Below are 19,458 nucleotides of genomic sequence, written 5' to 3' on the forward strand. Positions count from 1 at the left end.
GAGGGGCTTTGTACATTTCCTTCAGGCAGCCAAATACAGCTTCCTAGAAGTTGATCATATTGCAAATATGCAAAATGATGGCACCCAGTGAGAGCCAAGTGAAGATAAACTGTAACCTAAGCTACATTCGACTGTTTTGCTCTTTTTAACATTGCTAGGTTACTTAGACAGTTAATCACTAAAAGTGCAGCTTCTCTTCATTTCAGTGACAGTATGAGGTAGTTCTGCATTATATTCAAGATGTGGAAATGGAGCTGAGATGACATTAGCTATTAGACTGCTTGAGAGAGGCTAAGTCTCGTGTTTTGAATAAATGATCAACGAAGCAGTGAAGGGTTGGAAGAATTCCTGAAAACTCTCATTCACTAATTGCTCGTTCACCTAGTGTAACGGGTGTCTCAGCCATTTCCAGACCTTCTCCTCCAGATGTATTGGAGCTGAATCATGGCCCATTGCTCCTGATTTGATCCCCATCACACATGCATTGAGCATGCAGTCCCTGCTCTGTCCACTCTTCCACTTAGAACGCCCATGGCAATAAACTAAAACAGCTTTACACAACAGAGTGGGCCTAGTTCGAGACCTCTAGAACCTTGGTAGGGTAGACTAGTCAAGAGAGCCCTTCAGTGATGCATGCATGTTAGCCCTACCAATATCACCAATGTGACCAGGAAGGGTTGGCCACCGCTGCTGCCTTTCATATAGATCAGGGCAGCCTTAGAAAAGGGCAACCAAGAAAAGCCAGAGAAAAGGGATAGCCAAGGAAGACGGATGTTCAGGCTTAGGGTGAGTGAGGAGTGGGACACATGGCAGCAAGGTTCACAGATGAGTGGTTCAGTAAGGAAATCATGTCATCCTATCGTTTCTTCCTGCTGATTGGCTGCTCTGTTGTATGCGCTGACCTTTAGGGATGCTCAGGGAACATCATCCGTGCAGGCAAACATCTCCCTCAATCACTTTGAGGAGATTGTTTTATTCTGCCTTTCTGACACTAGCTTGTTCGTTTCTTAAATAAATTTCATGTCCATTTGGTAACTGAAATGGAAGGTGGCGTCGTCTCGCTCTTGGGACCATCATCCTTCTTGAAGACCGGGCTGATTTACTTTCTTTCTGGGGAAGGCAGGTAGGCAAGACACATGCATAGGTGTCTGTGACATGTGTATTTTTATGAGACATATGAGTATATAGAATGATTTCACATGGAAAAAAAGAAGAGGGAGATATTCAATACAGCTGTCTAATTAAGAGCTGATATGGTGACTCTGGACATATATATATATATATATATATATATATATATATATATATATATATATTTACTTAACATTTATAGTATTTAAAAAAATCATGGTTATCTTGAATGCCCAGGGATGACAGCATTTCTATGGAAACATAACAAGAAAAGAAAATTCTGTCTGGACAGTCTCTACAGACAGATGACCTGCACTACAAAGTCTCAGGATGTGGCCTGGGACATTTCTCCTTTTCCTAGCTCTCTAGACCAGCAACCTGCCTGTTGCCCATGTTACTCAAAGATTTGCATAATCTGCACTGATCTCTGGGTACAAAGAGGGGTCCATGCATATTACTACCACTTCCCTTTATCAAGTAGCTCTTCTCTTTAAGTAGTTGATAAAAAGTTGTGATTCTGAGACTGAAATGGCAAATATGGGGCCTGCTTGGGTCTGCATCAGATCCTCTGGGTGCGTTATGGCTGCTGCATTAGTGTTCTTGTGGGATTCCTAACAGTGGCAGGGGGCATGTCTCTGGCTCCTTTGCCTGCTCTTAAAACTTGCTTCCTTCCGTTAGGCTGCCTTGCCCAGCCTAGATCTGAGGGCTTTACTCTTGCCTTTCTCTGTCTTGTTTTGTCATGTTTGGCTATCATCTCTTGGAGACCCAGTCTTTTCTGAAGAGGAAATGGCAAGGTGGGGAGGGGACAGAGGGGTGGGAGTGTGAGCTGGGAGGAGCAGGAGGAGGGGAGACTGTGGTTGAGATGTATTGCATGACAGAAAAATCTATTTACAATAAAAAGTTTGTGATTTGATAAAGATGAAATACTCAAAGTTCTCAAAAAATAATATTAAGTTAAAACAGATGTGATTTTGAGGGGTTGTGTTGTCATGCAGATGCAAGGTACTTGCTAGTAGGCTTGTTCAGGATTGCCTATTGAAAACAGAAACATATCGTAATGATTTATTTCATTATTTATGTGTATATGCATGTTTCTATGCATGTGCCTCTGCATACAGGCACCCACGGGGGCCAGAAGTCTTAGAGCTAGAGCCACCCAGCATGGATACAGAGAACCAAATTCAGGGTCTCTGAGAGAGCAACAAGCACTCTAAACTGCTGAGTCAGCGCTCCAGCCTAGGAGTATAGTTTTTTTAAAAATCAAGCACAACGCCCCAAACTTCTTGGTATATTTATAGTCTTTATTCTATGTGTGATCAAAATTTTGGCTATGCCAGATGGTCATATTGTTAATGCTCTTTGGCCAAGTGGATTACCAAATGGCTGTGCAGCACCATGACTTGTTTAACGAATCAGTGTGAAACATTTACGTGGTCTCTAAGTCTTCAAGACTGAATAGCACTGGGATGAAATGATCAGATGATTTTAGCGGCCAGACTCCTATGGTTGAAAAGAATTCACAAAGAAGGTGAATAGGATTAGAAAGACTTTTTTTAATCTGAGGAAGAAATGAGATAGAATGTTATCTTATTCATATCTTCTAATTCCTTTCTGATCCTAATTAGAGTGAACCTTTTGGTATGGGAAGCAGACAGAGGCAAAATTACAAACTTTGGTTTACATAGACATAGGGAGTCTAGATTAAGTCATTTATAAAGATGTACATCTGGTTGTCACACAGAAACCATCCCGTGATGACATTCTAGAATATGTCAGCACTAGGGCAAACCTTTAACAAATGACTGGTGGGAGAAAGGATAAATGGGGGGAGTAGGAAAGGAAGGTGCTGAGGGGACCCACCACAGAATCAAGGACACGGAGCAGGCTGAGCAGCTTCTCTTCATTTACTACACGTCTCTGAAGGGAGGATGGAGAGGACAACCCTAACAGTAGACCTGACTGGTAATCCTACTCTAAACAGAAGGCCAGACGTTTGTCTTAGAGTCAAGCAGGAGTCAAGGGTGAATGGACCAGCACCAAGGATGGGGATTACTTGCAAGGTCTGCAGGATGGCCAGTCTTAAGACATATTAACCTGGAAAATCAAATCCTAGAGTGATTTTATCAGAACACTGAAGCTTGCTTCACTTGCCCATCACAATGCACTCTACCTGCTCTTCAGGTCTCCAGGAAAGCTCCTGCCAGAGAAGGTACCTCACCCTGCTCATTTTAATTAGTTAGTTAATTAATTAATTAACTAAACAAACATGGGCACCTCTCTCTTTTCTTCTTTGCCCTGTCCCCCTTCCTCCTCCTCCTCCTCCTCCTTCTTCCTTTTTTTTGGTAAGCTTTCCATTGTCAAAGAACACAAGCAAGACTACATTTCTTAGCCATGATATACCTCCTCCTCAAGTCCCTGTAAAGGAGGAAGAAGGGGAGGAGGAGGAGGAGGAAGAGGAAGAAGAGGAGGAGAAAGAGGAGAAGGAGGAGAGGGAACAAAGAGAAGAAAGAGCAGAGGAGGTGGAGACAGGCGAGGAAGAAGACAGCTATAGGCAGCAGTTAAGGAGTGAAAGCATGTCCAGGCTCAGCATCCTTAATCCACAAATCCAAAATCACCCTGAAAATGCCAAGTCTCTCCCTGGATTATTTCAGATTTTGGCATCAAGCATGTTAGACAGGATTTCAGAAGCTGCTTGAAGCTGCACCAGTAAGACACTACTCCATAACCTTAGACAAATTCTTTCCTTAACATTCCTCATTTGAAATTATGGATAGTAAAATCCGTAAGCTTATGAAGAAGATTACATAAGGTGATATATTTGGCAAGTAGCAGGTATTATTTAACATCGCCAAAGCTGCTTAATACACTCTTAGAATGTTGGTACTTACAATGAGCCAGACCTTAGGCGAAGGGAATCACCTAGACTGTTTCAGGCTTATTCATTCTTATTAACTATTAGTATGAACATCTAATGGAGAAGAGGAAAATGAAACAAAACAGAAGGAAATTTGGGTCTACATGAGAATAATAACATACTTCAAGCATCAAGTCTGATTAAATTATTTCATAAAGAAGGGAACCCAGTACCAGGAACATTAGTGACTGGCACAAGCTTATGTGGTTTCTTAAGAGACTATCTGGAACAGAATCTCAATCCTGACAGAAGGCAGGAGATGCGGTTAGACAGGGCTCCTAGATGCCAGGTTGCCCTGTGGGGGGTGGTTCTGCAATAGAAACTGGCCTTGTCTACCACCTCCAAATAGAGGGCACGAACCTGTCACCCTCTGGAGGAGTGTAACTCCTGTTCATTCATACTCCTGGGATTTACCCACAGGCCCTTAATGACAAGGGAATCCACCTGCCTTTGATCTCTGAGATTGTCATTAAGAGTCAAGTGAGCCACGAGCAAGCGGACAACTAGGCAGGAAGCCCTGGATTAGAGCTAATCCTCTCCTCTCACAGACACTCTTCTGAAAGTGGCTGTAGGTCCCATGGAGACGAAGCAGAGCCACCCTCAGGGGCTCACCAGGCCTCCATCTGCCCGGGGGAACTCAGCCTACAAAACATTATCTCTGCATGTTTTCCTCTGATAGGCACTGCAATGCTGCATGGTGGTTCTGACGAAGTGTCAGAAAAGCCTGTGGATTAGCAATAGCCAGGCTTCTTAATGCACTTCCCAAACCAAAAATCAACTTAATTAAGTAGGGTTATTATTTTTTCCTGAGCAGCAATCAAACCTTAATTAATACCCTATTAAACTAAATTCCTAGGGGAACCTAAACATTTGCATACACCAAATGAGTTCCTCTGCCAAGGATGTTACCACACAAGATGCTAAACGGGCCTCCTTCCTGCCCACTTACTCAATCCCAGACTGCCCCCTGTTAATCAGCGATGGAGAGCAATCACAGGTTTGCCATCACTGCCTCCTAGGGGACCCCTGCTCTGCCAAGCACTTTGCAGGCTCCCCCTCCTCTCTCCTCTCTCCAAGTGGTGAATGATTCTGTCTTGGATTTAGTCTGCCTGATGTGAAGGACATCTCAGTACAGCTTCCTTCACTGTCCATCAGCTTTCTTCATGATAAAGTAAACATCAATTTTCATACCCACCTCCCTGCTCCTGAGCTGCAGAGCCTATGGAGAAGTCTCAATGTTTTAGACAATCAGTAAAACAGAGGGAGTTGGGAGTGCTTAACTATCTGGATTTGATCCCCTGGATCCACGTGGTAGAAGGAGAGAGCCCAGTATGGCAGGTTGTTCCCTGACCTCCATCACACTTGCGAAATGGCACAGAAGTATTCCATTCACTTCCCCCAGAAGAAATGCAATAAAAATTTTATCTTAAACAATCTGTAATATTAGAATTGAACACATGCAACACCTGAACGTTCCTTGCTAGTAGCAAAGACAAAGTTGCTGATCAAAGTTCTGAGACTGATCAAAGTTTCTGACAGGAAGAAGCATCCAGGAGAAATGGGGTAGGTGGTGGCCCATTTTTGATTTGTACCCCCTCTTTCACCTACTATTTCTATACCAGAGATTTGGAAATGTCTTGAGCTGCAGGCAGAATGTTCTAGTTTAAGTTTCTAAAACTGCCTGCCTCAGTCACTCTCCCTTTACCGGAAAGATGGGGAGGGAATAGGCGACATTTGGTACTGACCTAAATGCAGGCTATCAATAGCAAAGGACTTGAAGATTACTAACCCCTAGCCTCTTAGGACATCGGTTAGACCTCAGTCCAGTTCTTCGGAGCCCAACTAACTTGCACGGGGCCCCACACCCTCTCACCCCTTACCTCTTTGGTGTGCGTGTGGAAAGAGACCGACATGTCCAGAAGCAGCTTCCGCTGCTCCACTCTGCGCACAAAGTCTTGGATGCGCACCTCCAGGTGCCGGGCTGCCTTGTAGATTTCCTCCGGGTCACATTCCCCAGTCTGAGCCAGCTGCTCGGCTGCTTCTAGGAGCTTGTCCGCATTGGTGTATGTATTCTGCCAGCAACAAAAGTGAGGCAAAGTCAACTTGCAGCCAGGGAACAAGCTTCACGCCTTCTCACTGCTCACCCTGGGACTCCCAAAGGAGTGAGCACAGAGGGTGGAGGCACCAAGCCAACGGCTCCCTGATCTGGCACCACACTGAGTGCGTGGAGCTGGCACCTCGCCTCCTACCAGCAACCAGTGAGCATAGCGGGCACTGACTAGGAGCCTCGCCTGCTTCTGGGATGTCTCCGAGGTGCAGCGTCTCTAGAGATAAGAAAGGAGGGCTGTGAGAACCTCCTTAGCCCTTCTGCTCAGATTCCCCACCCTCACAGAGCCCCTTCTTTTGTCCTCACATCTCAGGCTGCTTCTGCGGGAGTCGGAAATAGCACGTCCACAAGGATGCTCTGTGCTTCTCTATGCGAGAGCTATGAAAAACCGCCAAGTAGGAGGCTTGCTTTGCCCCCGCCCACCATCTCCCCTTCACTCTGGTGTTTATCTTTTGGAAGGATGGGAAGCAGGCCAAGAGCAGGGGGAGGGGATATAGAATAGTTCCTTTGCCCCCGTGAACGCTGGATGCGTGCAGGCAGCTTAGCCCCGGATCTGGTGGGTTTGTTTACCATGGGCTGCTGTGTCCCTTATATACAAGTGTGTGCTCCTATGAGCCCCCAAACCTGTCAGTACCCAGGATGGTATTCTCACCAGCATTTAAAATGTAACCCACCTGCAATTATTGCCCACCATGATGGCAGCCACTGCTTTTAAAGTAGATGTTATATCATGAAGGCAACTTTCCTCAGCTGGCTACTCTTAATCCAACACATCCTGACCCGCGACTGGTATACACAGTTACCCATATCCTCCAGGTCAGCACACTGCCCTGTGGTGAGGAACGGTTGCTTACTGAGTGGATCCTGAAGCAGAAGCCATCATCAAATCCAAGGTGAGCAGCGAAGTGTAAGAAGCTATGGCAACAGCTGGATGGAACTGATTCTGCCTTCCTTGAGCCTCTGAGTGCTACAGGATGAATTACGGCCTGACACTAACACCAAGGTGACCCTCTGGAGGCATCTGACCCTGCTTCTTCGTTACTGAAAGCATGAAGCTGATGATTAGGAATCCCCAGAGAGGTCCCGAGGGATGCTTAAGACACATTGCTTGATAAGAAACTGCCCAAGGCCAATGCCCTAATGTTAGCCAGATAGAACTTAAAGGAAAAACATCATTTGTGCCAACCAGGCAGTCCAAGAAATGATAACCAGACTACAACAATGACAACCAGACGAGCCTGGTATAAAGAAAGGGGCTTTTCCACAAGTTAAAAAAAAAAAGTAAGTTCTACAGCACAAATGAAAGGAGCCACTCAGAGTTATCAGAGAGATGAGGATGAGGGGCAGGGGAGAGGAGGCCTCCCAGGTGGTGAGCCAGGTTTTAAAAACAAAACAAACAAAAACAGTTGTTTCTGAGTTGGATATAATACTCAGTTAATAGACCCATATATCTTAAGAAAGTTTTTTTTTTCTTCAAGAATTCCTAAGATTTCTGCCTTGAACCTTGGGGAATCTCAGATGCACACAGAAACCCAGGGTTATAACTCTATGTTTCATACAACCAATAACATTTTGTTGCAAAGTTCACAAGACAAGTGTGTTTACAAGCATGATCTAAAACCAGTAAGCAGGTGTGTGTGTGTGGGGGGGGAACTGCCATGTCCTTATCTGCTAAGGGCATTATTGGTTTAAGTGAAGAAAGCCCTGGTTCCCAGAAATCCCCTGATTCCAGGGAAAACAGGCTGGGTGGTCACTCTAATACTAACAGCATAAACGACCATCTCAGGGGGACTGAAGCATGTAACATTTACTTTGTTTCAAAGAAGAATAACATCATTGCTGAGAGAGATAACATGGTAACATATAAACAAGGCATTCAACACAACAGATAATTGGGGGCTAAAGCTTCCTGGCAGGAGACAGGTATCTTTAATCCCAGTACTTGGGAGGCAGAGGCAGGCGGATTTCTGAGTTCGAGGACAGCCTGGTCTACAAAATGAGTTCCAGGACAGCCGGGCTATACAGAGAAACCCTGTCTTGAAAAACAAAAACAAAAACAAAAATATAAAATGACCAACAGCAAGTGAGGCTAACAACAGCTATAATAAACAAGGATCCCACCTTGCCAAGAACTACCCTAAAATCTTATGCATAGGTCTCCTTTAATTGTCACAATAACCTACGAATTGGTGCATCTTTCATGTGAAGAAACCATAGAGAATTGCTGGCTAAGGCTGCACAGCTTCAAGATGGTAGCACCATTACTGTTTTGCTTCGCCTCTCCCACCCTGGAGGCAGATGTCTGTGGGTAGGTATGATCTGTCAAAGGAGGGAGGGTTCAGAAATAAGACACTTCATGTTCCGGGTACTTACTGCATGTTATCCCTCACCACAGTTGTTATCACATGGCAAAGGGATCATGTGTGTCCATGCTACCTTCTAATGACAGGGGAACACCCTAAAGGAAGGTTCCATATCTTATTCATCTTTGGTTCCCCTAGGCCAGGAGCTGTGTCTGGTACACATGAATATATCTCTACCAATTGCTTGTGGAGTGGGCAAAACTAGCAAGAGGTGTGTGAGCATGGTGTGCCCAGATGACTGAGAGAGGCAGAATCAGGCTGAGTGGGGGAGAAGAGCTAGGTGGCACAGGTGGAAAGACAATGTTGTGTATGCTAAAAGCTGGGCTCCCTGCTTTGTCTGTGCCCAATGTTCTCCCCAGTTATTACCCAAAATACCCCTCAAATCCAGATCCAGCAGACCTCCTGTCTGCTTAAAAGGGTTTGTGTTTTCTTATACATTTGGATAAATGACTTAGCATGGCATATGGGGTCCCTCTTCATTTGACTTCCCTGTCTTCCCCATCTGCATTAACACACATCACCCACCTATATACCTATCTATAAATAAACAAGTTGCCTTTCCAGAACCTTAGGTGATGACTTGTGTGTGTATCGTTACATCTACTTCTGTTTGGGATGCACTTCCTTTATTTTTCTACATGACCAGCTCTCAGTCACCTCTTAAGGCCCTGCTTCAGTGTCACTTGCTCTAGGAAGTCCTCCCTTATCTCACTCTTTTTCTGAAGGCTGACCTAGGGGCCCCTTTCTGGGCTCCTGAAAGTGACCTAAACTGCCCCTCACTCTCACACTTCTTCCAAAAAGGCCACACCTACTTCAACAAAGCCTTACTTCTAATAGTGCCACTTCCTGGGTCAAGCATATTCAAACCATCATACCCTGCCTCCTACCAGATCATATTCTCTGTTTTGGGCCAGATGGTGTCTTCCATCTTTTTTCTTCATATCTACTACCAAGAAAGTGTTCCATAGGTATTAGTGAATCAATTGATAAAGTAAATAATACATCAATCCCCACAAATCCTAATATCCAACTCTGATCTGCACACATTATGTGATATAAGACTTGACATGCTAAAACTCACGCTGTTCATTCCCGCTTAGGTCATCTGATCACCTGGTCCAGTGTTGAAATAACAATCTGTTCAGAGACTATCAATTGAAATATTACCAAAGAAATATGCTGACCCCATATTGGGACAAGTATTGACAAGAGATTTACGCTCACCTTCTCACCAAATCAACAATGGGTGCTGCCCCTGGGCCAGACTTGACCTCACTCTGACATAACTCTTGGCCTGTGTTAGCTTTCCAGTCACCTAACCACTGCCTTGGCCTTGAGCCCTTGCCTGGGTTTCCCACCTGGCATGCCAAACATACACTCAGTGCTGGGATTTTGATCTCCCAGCCATTAGATCTTTCACAGAGGGCTGTGGTAGCCAGCACCTCCAAGTCGTAGGTTTGGGTCATGCAGATGGTTACAAGGTTCTATTGCTCTCGCTATTCTGCACCAACCAGGTAAAATACTCCTGATAGTAGTTTAGCTCTTACATCTAAGTTTAATTCCCTACTGCAGTCTTGCTCATTATCCTTTTTGTTTGCTCCCCAGAGCAAACAAAGGATAGTTTACCTAAAACTATAGGAATTCCAGCAACACAGACATTGCTTCAGATTTCTTAAGATGGAAAGAAGGTCAGAGACGCGCCTTTTAAAAGCAAAGGGGGTGGGGAGACAGTGAATGAAGCCTCTCTGTAGCTGAGAGTCAGTTTCCACGGTGATATGGAATTAGTCCTTTGGCTTTGTATTCTGGGAGGAGAGGGGAAGAAGCCTAGAAGTAGCTCTTATTATTTCACAAATGCCAACTCATCCTGGAAAGCAGGCTTTATAGAGGACCCGTAGGGGCTCCTCTCCTGACACCTAATAACTATTTTCAAAGCCCCATGGTTAGAAGCAACATGATTTGAAGGAAGAGAAACAAAGGAATATATGCATTGAGGTGAAAGGAGCCATGGAAACACGGCACTGGGAGAATGGACTTGTTGTGAAACTTAGTCATGAGCGGCAACAATCAAAGTCCAGAACCTTACCCTGGGTTAGCGTTTGAGAACTTCCGTTCCTTCCTTGCCCTTTCTGAGGCAGAGTTACAGAAGATCCACCTATATGAAGCTACCTGAGGCTAGACCACCAAAAAGGATTAGATAATGGTGCCCAGGACTCACACTGGGCTAGCAATAGTGTCTATTCCCACCTCTCAGTCCCAAACCCTACGAGGTTCCTGAGATATTGGTACAGTACTCAGCAGGGACTAGGCCTTTAACAGGTAAACTACGTACTGCTTTGTTTCTTGCCTATCACATTTTAAGACTGGAAAGGACTGAACTTCTCCCAAGTCACTCAACTGTATCCCAGAGAACTTCCGATATTTATAGAACTAAAACTACTCAGCCATGGTCAAGGCAAATTTCAATGACGAGGATAGAAAAGAAAAAAGTCCACAGGCACACACAAAAAAGTGGAAAACAATCCATGTGAAGAGAAACATAAGTCAATCAAGACAGACACAGAAAAAATATATACATAAATATATGTTAATATAAAATATTATATATTATATATAATATAATTTATATAAAAAGTATGCATATGTTAGAAATAGTAGACAATGATTTAAAAATTGTCCATTATATCTATATTTCACATATTCAAAATATAGAAGTCGAGAAACAGAATATTTTAAAAGTTTAACTCTCAGTGATAACAAATGCAGTGGATCACATTAGCAGCAGGTTAGACAACTGCAGAAGGCAGGATTACTGAGCTTCGAAACATAACACTAAGGGGGCAGTGATCGGGATGTAAAGTGAATCGATCAATCAATCAATGGGGAAACAGAGCAGCAGAATCTATTCAGAAGGGGAGGGGCACAGTACAAGCACGAGGACCTGAATTCAGATCTCTAACTCAGGCAAGATTTGGGGCGTGGCACCATGCCAGTAGGATGGAGAACAACATGGGGGGATGCGACCTGTGGCCTTCACGTGCGCATCATCCCCTCTCCAGATACACCCCCACTGCCACACACAGCAACTACTCAGGCTGAAATCCCAAGAGCGGGAGAAAATAATTGTAAAACTGAAGCATTCGTGAGGCGTGAGGCATGAGGCATGGCACACTTTAAGTAGGCTAGGAGCCATGCAATTGAAACTTAGCAAAACCTATAAATGCACAGATCTGAGAAACTCAAAAAACCTTCAACACAAAAAAAATGCACAAAAATTATACGTATAAACTCAGATCAAATAAATAAAAAAAGAGAAAGAAATCTTAAAAGTAATCAGAGAGGAAAAGGCATGCTGTATGGGGAGATAAGATGACATAGACTTTCTATAGAAACAGTACAGGCAGGATGACAGCGGAGCAGGACCATTAGAGTGTTCAAAGGTAAAAGCCCTTGAAGACTGAATTTTATACCCAGCCAAGTATTTTTCACAAACAAAGGTTAGATACTTTTTCAGATATACAAACCTAAAATAATTCTTCATTAGCAGACTTATATGGCCAAAATATTAGAAAGAGGTCCTTCTGGGACTTTAGAGATATCTCAGTGGGTAAAAGGGCTTAACCCGGGTTCAGATCCTCAGAACCCATATAAAAGCTAGCTACAATAGCATAGGCATCTATCATCCCAGCATGCCTATGGGCAAATGGAGGTAGAGAAAGGAGCCTCTCTGGGAGCCGGGGAGCAGCTAGCGTGGTGTATGTAACAGTGAAGACACCCCATCTCAGACAAAGGAGAAGCTTAAGGATCAACATCTGAGCGTCTTCTCACCTTTAAATGTCCAGGTCAGCATGTGTGTTCCTGTATCCACACATGGATGCACACACACCCACACACCCACATCACGCATATACTCAAAATAAGTAAAAAAAAAAAAAAAAAAGATAATTCTCTGGAAGAAAGAAAAACTGTGTTATTATGGAAAACTGGATTTATACACAAGAGTGGAGAGTCCTGGTGATGCTGAGTAACTGATAAATATGTCTTTTCCTATCACTTACATCTCTTTTCCTTATAACTGACTGTTTAAACAAAAAGAATCTAGTGTGGGATTTTAGCATAAGTTTATGTAAAATATATGGCAACAATAGCACCAAATCTAGGAAGATAAAATGGAAGCATGCAATAGAAAAATACAGGATTACTTGTAAATAACTGTGATAAGTGTAAATACTATCTACCTTAAAACAGCTATTCAAAAAACTAGTAAATCAATGAAGATGATAGAATCTGTCATCAAAAATATTCAATTCATCTAAGTAAAAGGCAAAATAGAAGGAAGGCAGGCAACATTACCACCAAGAAAACTCATAAAGCAAGCCTGGTGTGGTGGTGCGCACTCTAAATCCTAGCACTAGGGGGCAGAGCAGGCAGATCTCTGAGTTCAAGGCCAGCTTGGTATACAAAGTGAGTTCCAGGACAGCCAGGGCTGTTATACAGAGAAACCCTGTCTTAGAAAACCACAAACAGACAGAAAGACAGACAGACAGACAGACAGACATAGAACAAATGGAAACAAGATAAGAGACTCAAGGCTCCATCAACTATCAACTGTCAAAATACCATAGCCCTAATCAGCACTGTCAGGTTGGATTAAAAAAAAAAAAGTCCAAACTATATGCTATGCAGAACACTGTTCAAATATATAAGTAAGCTGAAGGTAAGAAAAGGATTTAAAAATAGCATGATAACCATAATCAAAAGAAACTTGTGTGGTCATATAAACTCTAGACTTGGGAGTGTCTGTATTACTATGGAAAAGCAGATCATTCCATAATGATCAAAGGATCGTTTATTGCATGCACAGAAAAATGCTAAGCATTTATATAGATAAAAACAAATGTTCACGGTATAGAAAACAGACTCTGATGATTATACAAATGGACAGTTACAGCCAGAGATCCCACTTTCCTATCTGAGTGAGTGAGAACAAGGGATTTGAGTATCTCCAGCCGGCCTGGCCTGCTTAACCTCTATGGAAAATCTGCTCAACCACAGCAGACCACACATTCATTCTGAGGGCTCCTAGAACATTTACCAAGACAAAGCTTATTTTTTGTATATAATGGCAAATTCAAAGGGACACGTCACCTTTTTTTTTCTGACTATAATATAACTAAATTAGAAATTAATGACAAAAGTATCTGTGGGAAATCTCACACTATTAAAAACTAAATAGTATATTTTAAATATTCAGCACCAATTAACCTAGGTGCCCACAGGACACTGACCTTATGTTAGGGTTCTTTACCTACATAATCTCCAAGTTTGGGGATCAACAACAGAGATGTGTTATCAATTTCGTCTTTAAAATGAGACGTTTGAGGCTCAGAGAGTTAAGAGTCTCTTCTTTCTAGAATGTTACATAATGACAAAACACACCAAGTCTTAACTGTAAACCTCCAAGTACTTGCACAGAATCTCATTCTCCAAATCACAAAATAAAATCTCTATCCCTTCCTCCCTCACTGCTCTGTATATCCTTACTCTGCTGTCCTTGCTCTCACACTGTGACACTCTAGCCTTGGTTCTTGTGGCTCTGAAACACACCTCCAGGGCTGCCTTCCACATTCCTCCTGAATGAAGGACTCCTGTCTTACCCATCTGTCTTGGGACCTGTCAATGCACCTCCTAGACCCAGTACTCTCCACGTTCAGTGCTCATTCAAACTGAAAGTCCTACTGTGCGGCAGTAAGTCTCTGAAATGGATGTTCCCCTTCTGTTCAGTCTGCCCCAAACTCTAGAATGAATAGATGGAGAAAATTATTTGTAAGTGATATTTCCCAGCTCCATTTAACACTAGAAATATGTCTTCCCTGCAAATGGGCGTTAGGCTACTGGGATAAGTTTAAAACGATTCACTTGAGCATATAATATGTCTGAAACATAGTATCAACACAGCATATGCTCTTCAATCAGTGAGGGCAAGAGAGGGAGATGTTTTTCAGTGTCTAATGTGGGGCACCAGGCAGCTCTCCGTCTGACTCTTGTGGGGAAGTTATGGGACAGACATGACAACGGAAGAATGGTCTACAGTGGAAGTTACAGGAGAGGGGGAACCACTTCTGAGTACCAGTGATGAACTCACCAACCACCTCACATTGCTGGAAGGACATCCTCCTACAGTTCTAAAGAATGGGGCAAGCAAACAATAGCCAGCTCCACGAAGGCCACTTCTATGTCCAAATAAGGCGTGTCTAATGAGGAGCCCTAGCCAGATGCTCCTTGAGTTGGACCCTGTCCATCCAAATCTTCAGTTATAATTGGGATCGATACCAAAAATAACTGTAGTAGATGCCAACATTTCCCAGAACAAATAGTTTGGGCAATGCAATCTTCTCTGGGAACCTGAACGCCGGCTTTATCACTTGTACATATGTAATCATCACCCTGTCCGTTCCCATATCTATCTCGACTTGCTAGAAAGTGTTTTCCTCTTCATATCTAAAATGCTTCAGCACCTTGTCTATAAATAGTTCATTTTAAAAACTTGAATTTCTTAGGATTTTATTTTCTTAAAATAAAACACTCTTAGTCTGTTTTTTATCTGCTACAACAGAATATCTGGTAAGTTTATAATGAACAGAAATTCATGGGCTTACAGTTGCTGTGTCATTGGTTGACAGAGGTATAAGAGCCAATAATGGACCAGGTTTGTTCTTTCATAAAGGTGCAAACCCCACCTAGGGTGATAGAACCCTTAGACGCAAGTCACCTCTTAAGTGTCCCATCTCTTAATATTGTTACAATAGAAATTAGACTTCAACATGAATTTTGAAGATGAACAAACATTTACACAATATCACTAACTTGTTTAATAATATCACACAATATCACCAACATATTTAACAATGAGCCTAGGGGCCAGTGAGATGCTCAACCAGTAAAGGCACTGCTGCCAAGCCTGAAGATCCAAGTTTGATTCCTGGAACCCACACGGTGGAAGGATAGAACTGACTCCACAAATTGCCCTCTGATCTCCACACACGTGTGGAGTGTGTGTGTGTGTAATGCATCAGTATAAAAATATGAATGAAACTAGACCTAGAAACTCTCAATAGAGCAGCTGCCATGCTTTGCTAGGGTACCCCTTTCATTGATTCTTTTTCCCTTTCTGACCACTAATAGCCCTCTCTGCTTACACACTGGACTTCAAAGGCACTCCTGTGCATTTTGTCTTATCATGGGCTGGAACTGAATGCCTAGGCAATCTCAGTAAAGGGAGAAAAGGAAATAATGAGAACTATCTATCAGACGAGCAATCCATTAGTACAGTAACAACAGTGAAACTGTGCTGTTCAAATAAAAGGCCTGGCCAATCCTAAGGGCTGTTGCTATGAGTCACAAGGTACGAGTAGACAGGAAGTACCAGGGTCAGCCCTTGGGGAAGTCCAGTTAAGATTCCAGAAAACATGGCAGCCCTCATGGAACTGACATATGACAAAACAAAGACTTTTGCCCATTTCTCTTTAAAGGGACAGAGAAGACCAATGTAGGACAGATACAGTGCTGGAAGACAAGGCTGGGAGAGCCCAGGTTAGTACTGAGATCTGAAAAATAAGAAATATAGTATAGAATATGGAAGGACTAGGAGTCAGAAGCTGACCCAGAGGTGCTGCATGGAACAAACAGAAGGGAACAGCAGGTCTCAGAATGCAGGAGTATGTCACGACATAAAGACAAAAAGCTCTAGAGATCACAAAAGAAACATCTCACCATCCTGCAACTGGATAACACAGTCTCTGCTCCTCTGATCAGTCCCACCCCGCCATACCTCAAATCAGCAAAATATAATGAGTGCGAGTATGCAGCCTCTTCATGAGAATATGAACAAAAATAGTAGAAAGTTGAGGAAGGTAGATTTAAGAACCCAGATGTAGATACAGAGTGCCAGTGGTTCCGGTCCTGTGGAAATTCATTCTCCTGTGGAATTCTAGAAGCCAGGAAAGCAAGCAGGTGGCATGACAGCAGCCTCGTGGCTCGGAATGAGGCCACCTGCTATGGAGTTTGGCAATCAGAAAGATTTGGGGGGGGTGTGCACCCAAAGAAATGTTCTCTCTAGAAAGATGGGACTTCCAAGTGTTGCTGTTTCTCCTGTTTTCCATGTTCTAAGTTTGGCTGCCTGTGGGAGGCAGTGGGGGTGACAGGGAGAAGGCAGGGCTTTGGAGAGACAAAATAGCTTCAAAGTTGCTGAAAACTTTGGGACTTGTAGATTTATTTTTCTCTTCTGCTCCATTGCTAAAGAGTCAGAGAGGATAAGACTGCCTGGCCCAAGCATCAACAGGGTGGTCAGGGGATGAAACGATAGAAGGACACAGAGGTTGTGATATGCATTCCTCCCCTGCTGGCACATGTTCCGAATCCTTCTCATTACCTGGGTCACAAACATCCTTACAGGTTGGGGTGGTCACATCTCAGAGGCTGGCTGTTTTATAGCGGGTTGGCCTACGGTTTGTATTTTAATGTTAATTTGGGTGCCCCCAAAGCCACAGAGTCTGCATGAAAGACACCCCGAGGAACCTGGTCCCTGGTTAATTCTAATTGGTAAATAAAGATGTCAACAGCCAATAGCTAAGGAGAAGAGACATAGGCAGGGTTTAGGTTTTCTAGGCTTGGGACCATGAGAAAAAAAAAAAAAAAAANGAGGAACCTGGTCCCTGGTTAATTCTAATTGGTAAATAAAGATGTCAACAGCCAATAGCTAAGGAGAAGAGACATAGGCAGGGTTTAGGTTTTCTGGGCTTGGGACCAAAAAAAAAAAAAAAAAAAAAAAAAAAAAAAAAAAAAAGAAGGAGAAACAGAGAGGAGCCATAGAAGAGAAAGAGCTTACAGAAGAGGAGAAAAGAGAGCCACCATGGGCTAGGGGCAAAGAAAACATGGCCCAGAGGACTGCCTGATTAGAGCTGAGAGCAGCTCAGATGGAGCATAATAAATCCTGACTGATGGCTTGTGGTTATCTATGGGAAGGTAGATTCTAACAGCATGGAGGGTAGGCAATTGCCCAGCGGTTGTGCTGCCTAAGGCACATTTAAAATGATAACAACTGTGACTTTTATCCAAGAACATAAATGGTTACCTTAGTAAGAAGAAACCCTGTGCCTGAATTTTTTAAAAATATTTTTTACTTTAGACTGTGGCTCGCAGCCTCTGCGAGGAGGTCACTGACCCTCTTGTTGACAGTGCTCCTGTTTATCCTCTCCTCTACCTTTCATGGCTCTGCACCCTTCCCTTTCCACCTGTCTTGGTCCACTCACATTGCATTGGCAAATACATTAGAGCACACAGCTTTTAAAGAGCAGAAATCTCCAGGCATCAGTTGGGGGAAGAGGTGGGGGGTCTGAGATCAGGATGCTGGCAGACTTAGTGTCTGGTGAGGACTCCATTGAGGGTTTATAAACAGTTCCTTATCACTGTGTCCTGGTATGGCGGAGAAGGTCTTCAGGGCAGTACTACCATTCACTTGATAGCCTCTCAAAGGCCTTGCTCCTAACACTATAATTTTGGGGATTAGGCAGGAATGTGGAAGAGATATAACACTCAGGTTATAGCATCCCCCTCCTATCTTAGCTACCCTAACCTGGGGTGATGCACAGATGATAAGGACTGCTTTCTCAATAGCACCCCTGACTCATGTCTTGGGCCTGACTGCACATTCCTTAAGGGGCAATTCCAGGTTAAGGTCTGTCCTCACAGGTTGAAGATCTGATGAAGTTCTCTCAGTACCTGACAGTATAACTTTATTTGAAACAATGTTGTTACAGATGTAGCCAGTTAAGATATTGAATAAGAATAGAATAGCCCATAATGTAGTATGACTGCTTTCAAATCAAAAGGCATCATGTGGAGAAATAGATACTCACCATGTGGTATGACAGGCAAGACTGGAGTGATGTAGCTATAAGCCACAGAACACTAATACTATGTAGTACACTACAAGAAGTTAGAGAGACAGCTCTCAAGAAGAACTCAGTGCAGTGAATATTCTGATCTCAGGATTCTTATCCTCTAAAACCGTGAGGAAATGTATGTCTGTTGTTTTAATCCCTCCAGACTACATCACATCGCTAGAGCAGCCCTAGGAAGCAAAAACCAGAGCTATTCTGCACATAGCCTGCAGAATACATGCAGGGCATGGCCTCTGCTTCCTTCTACCATTTTATCATCCTGTCCTGTCCCACAGGACACCCTTAGCAATCGCTTCCCCAGACATGACAACCAATTATATTTCCAGATGCAGACAAAAATGTCTCAGAGAAGGGGGACAAAACTGCCTTCTAGTTGAAAACCACAAGACTGCAAGACCATAGAGGAAGTCCCATTGAAGGAACCGTTCAACTTTCAGCCTAGAGTGTTTCTTTGCTACTGTTTGGGATGGCCAGAGCCTGAAGAAACCATCCAATACTGTAGTTCTTACAGGATAAGGATGAGAGAATAGTAAAGGGCTGACAGGGAATAGAGGAGGAAATTTGGATCCTGCTTCCAAGATACTTAAGTCAAGATGGGTTAATTCCAGTCTATCCAGGATAATACCGGTCAGTTAATAGTAGGGCTCAAAGCTTGTGCTAGAATTCAAGGATGACCTGACACAGTGACATACACCTATAATCCCACTGCTCAGGAGCTAAGGCAGCTTGGGCTCTGGAATAAGATTCTCTCTAAATTGAAACTGGGATGGGGATTTATTTCAGTTGACAGAGTGCTTGTCTAGCACACACGAAGGCCAGAGTTCAGTCCTCAGCAGCCCATAACAATAAGTGTGTTAGGCGAGCGTGATGACCACTACACCCCGGAGTTCTTGACTCTAGCTGCATATGTATCAGAAGATGGCCTAGTCGGCCATCACTGGAAAGAGAGGCCCATTGGACACGCAAACTTTATATTCCCCAGTA

At 43.4% G+C, this 19,458-nt stretch overlaps 1 protein-coding gene across 24 annotated transcripts in view; it reads right to left on the reverse strand.

The window, feature by feature from the left end:
- Window positions 1-19,458, reverse strand: part of Kalrn (kalirin RhoGEF kinase) — a 606,229-nt gene that overhangs the window by 281,894 nt on the left and 304,877 nt on the right. For all 24 annotated transcript variants that reach the window (XM_029470420.1, XM_029470427.1, XM_029470426.1 and 21 more), the window contains one exon: window positions 5,926-6,117. In XM_029470420.1, the coding sequence (XP_029326280.1) occupies window positions 5,926-6,117 (192 nt within the window). The remainder of the gene's footprint in view (window positions 1-5,925; window positions 6,118-19,458) is intronic.

This window comes from Mus caroli, chromosome 16 (genome assembly GCF_900094665.2).
Source record: "Mus caroli chromosome 16, CAROLI_EIJ_v1.1, whole genome shotgun sequence".
NCBI lineage: Eukaryota > Metazoa > Chordata > Mammalia > Rodentia > Muridae > Mus > Mus caroli.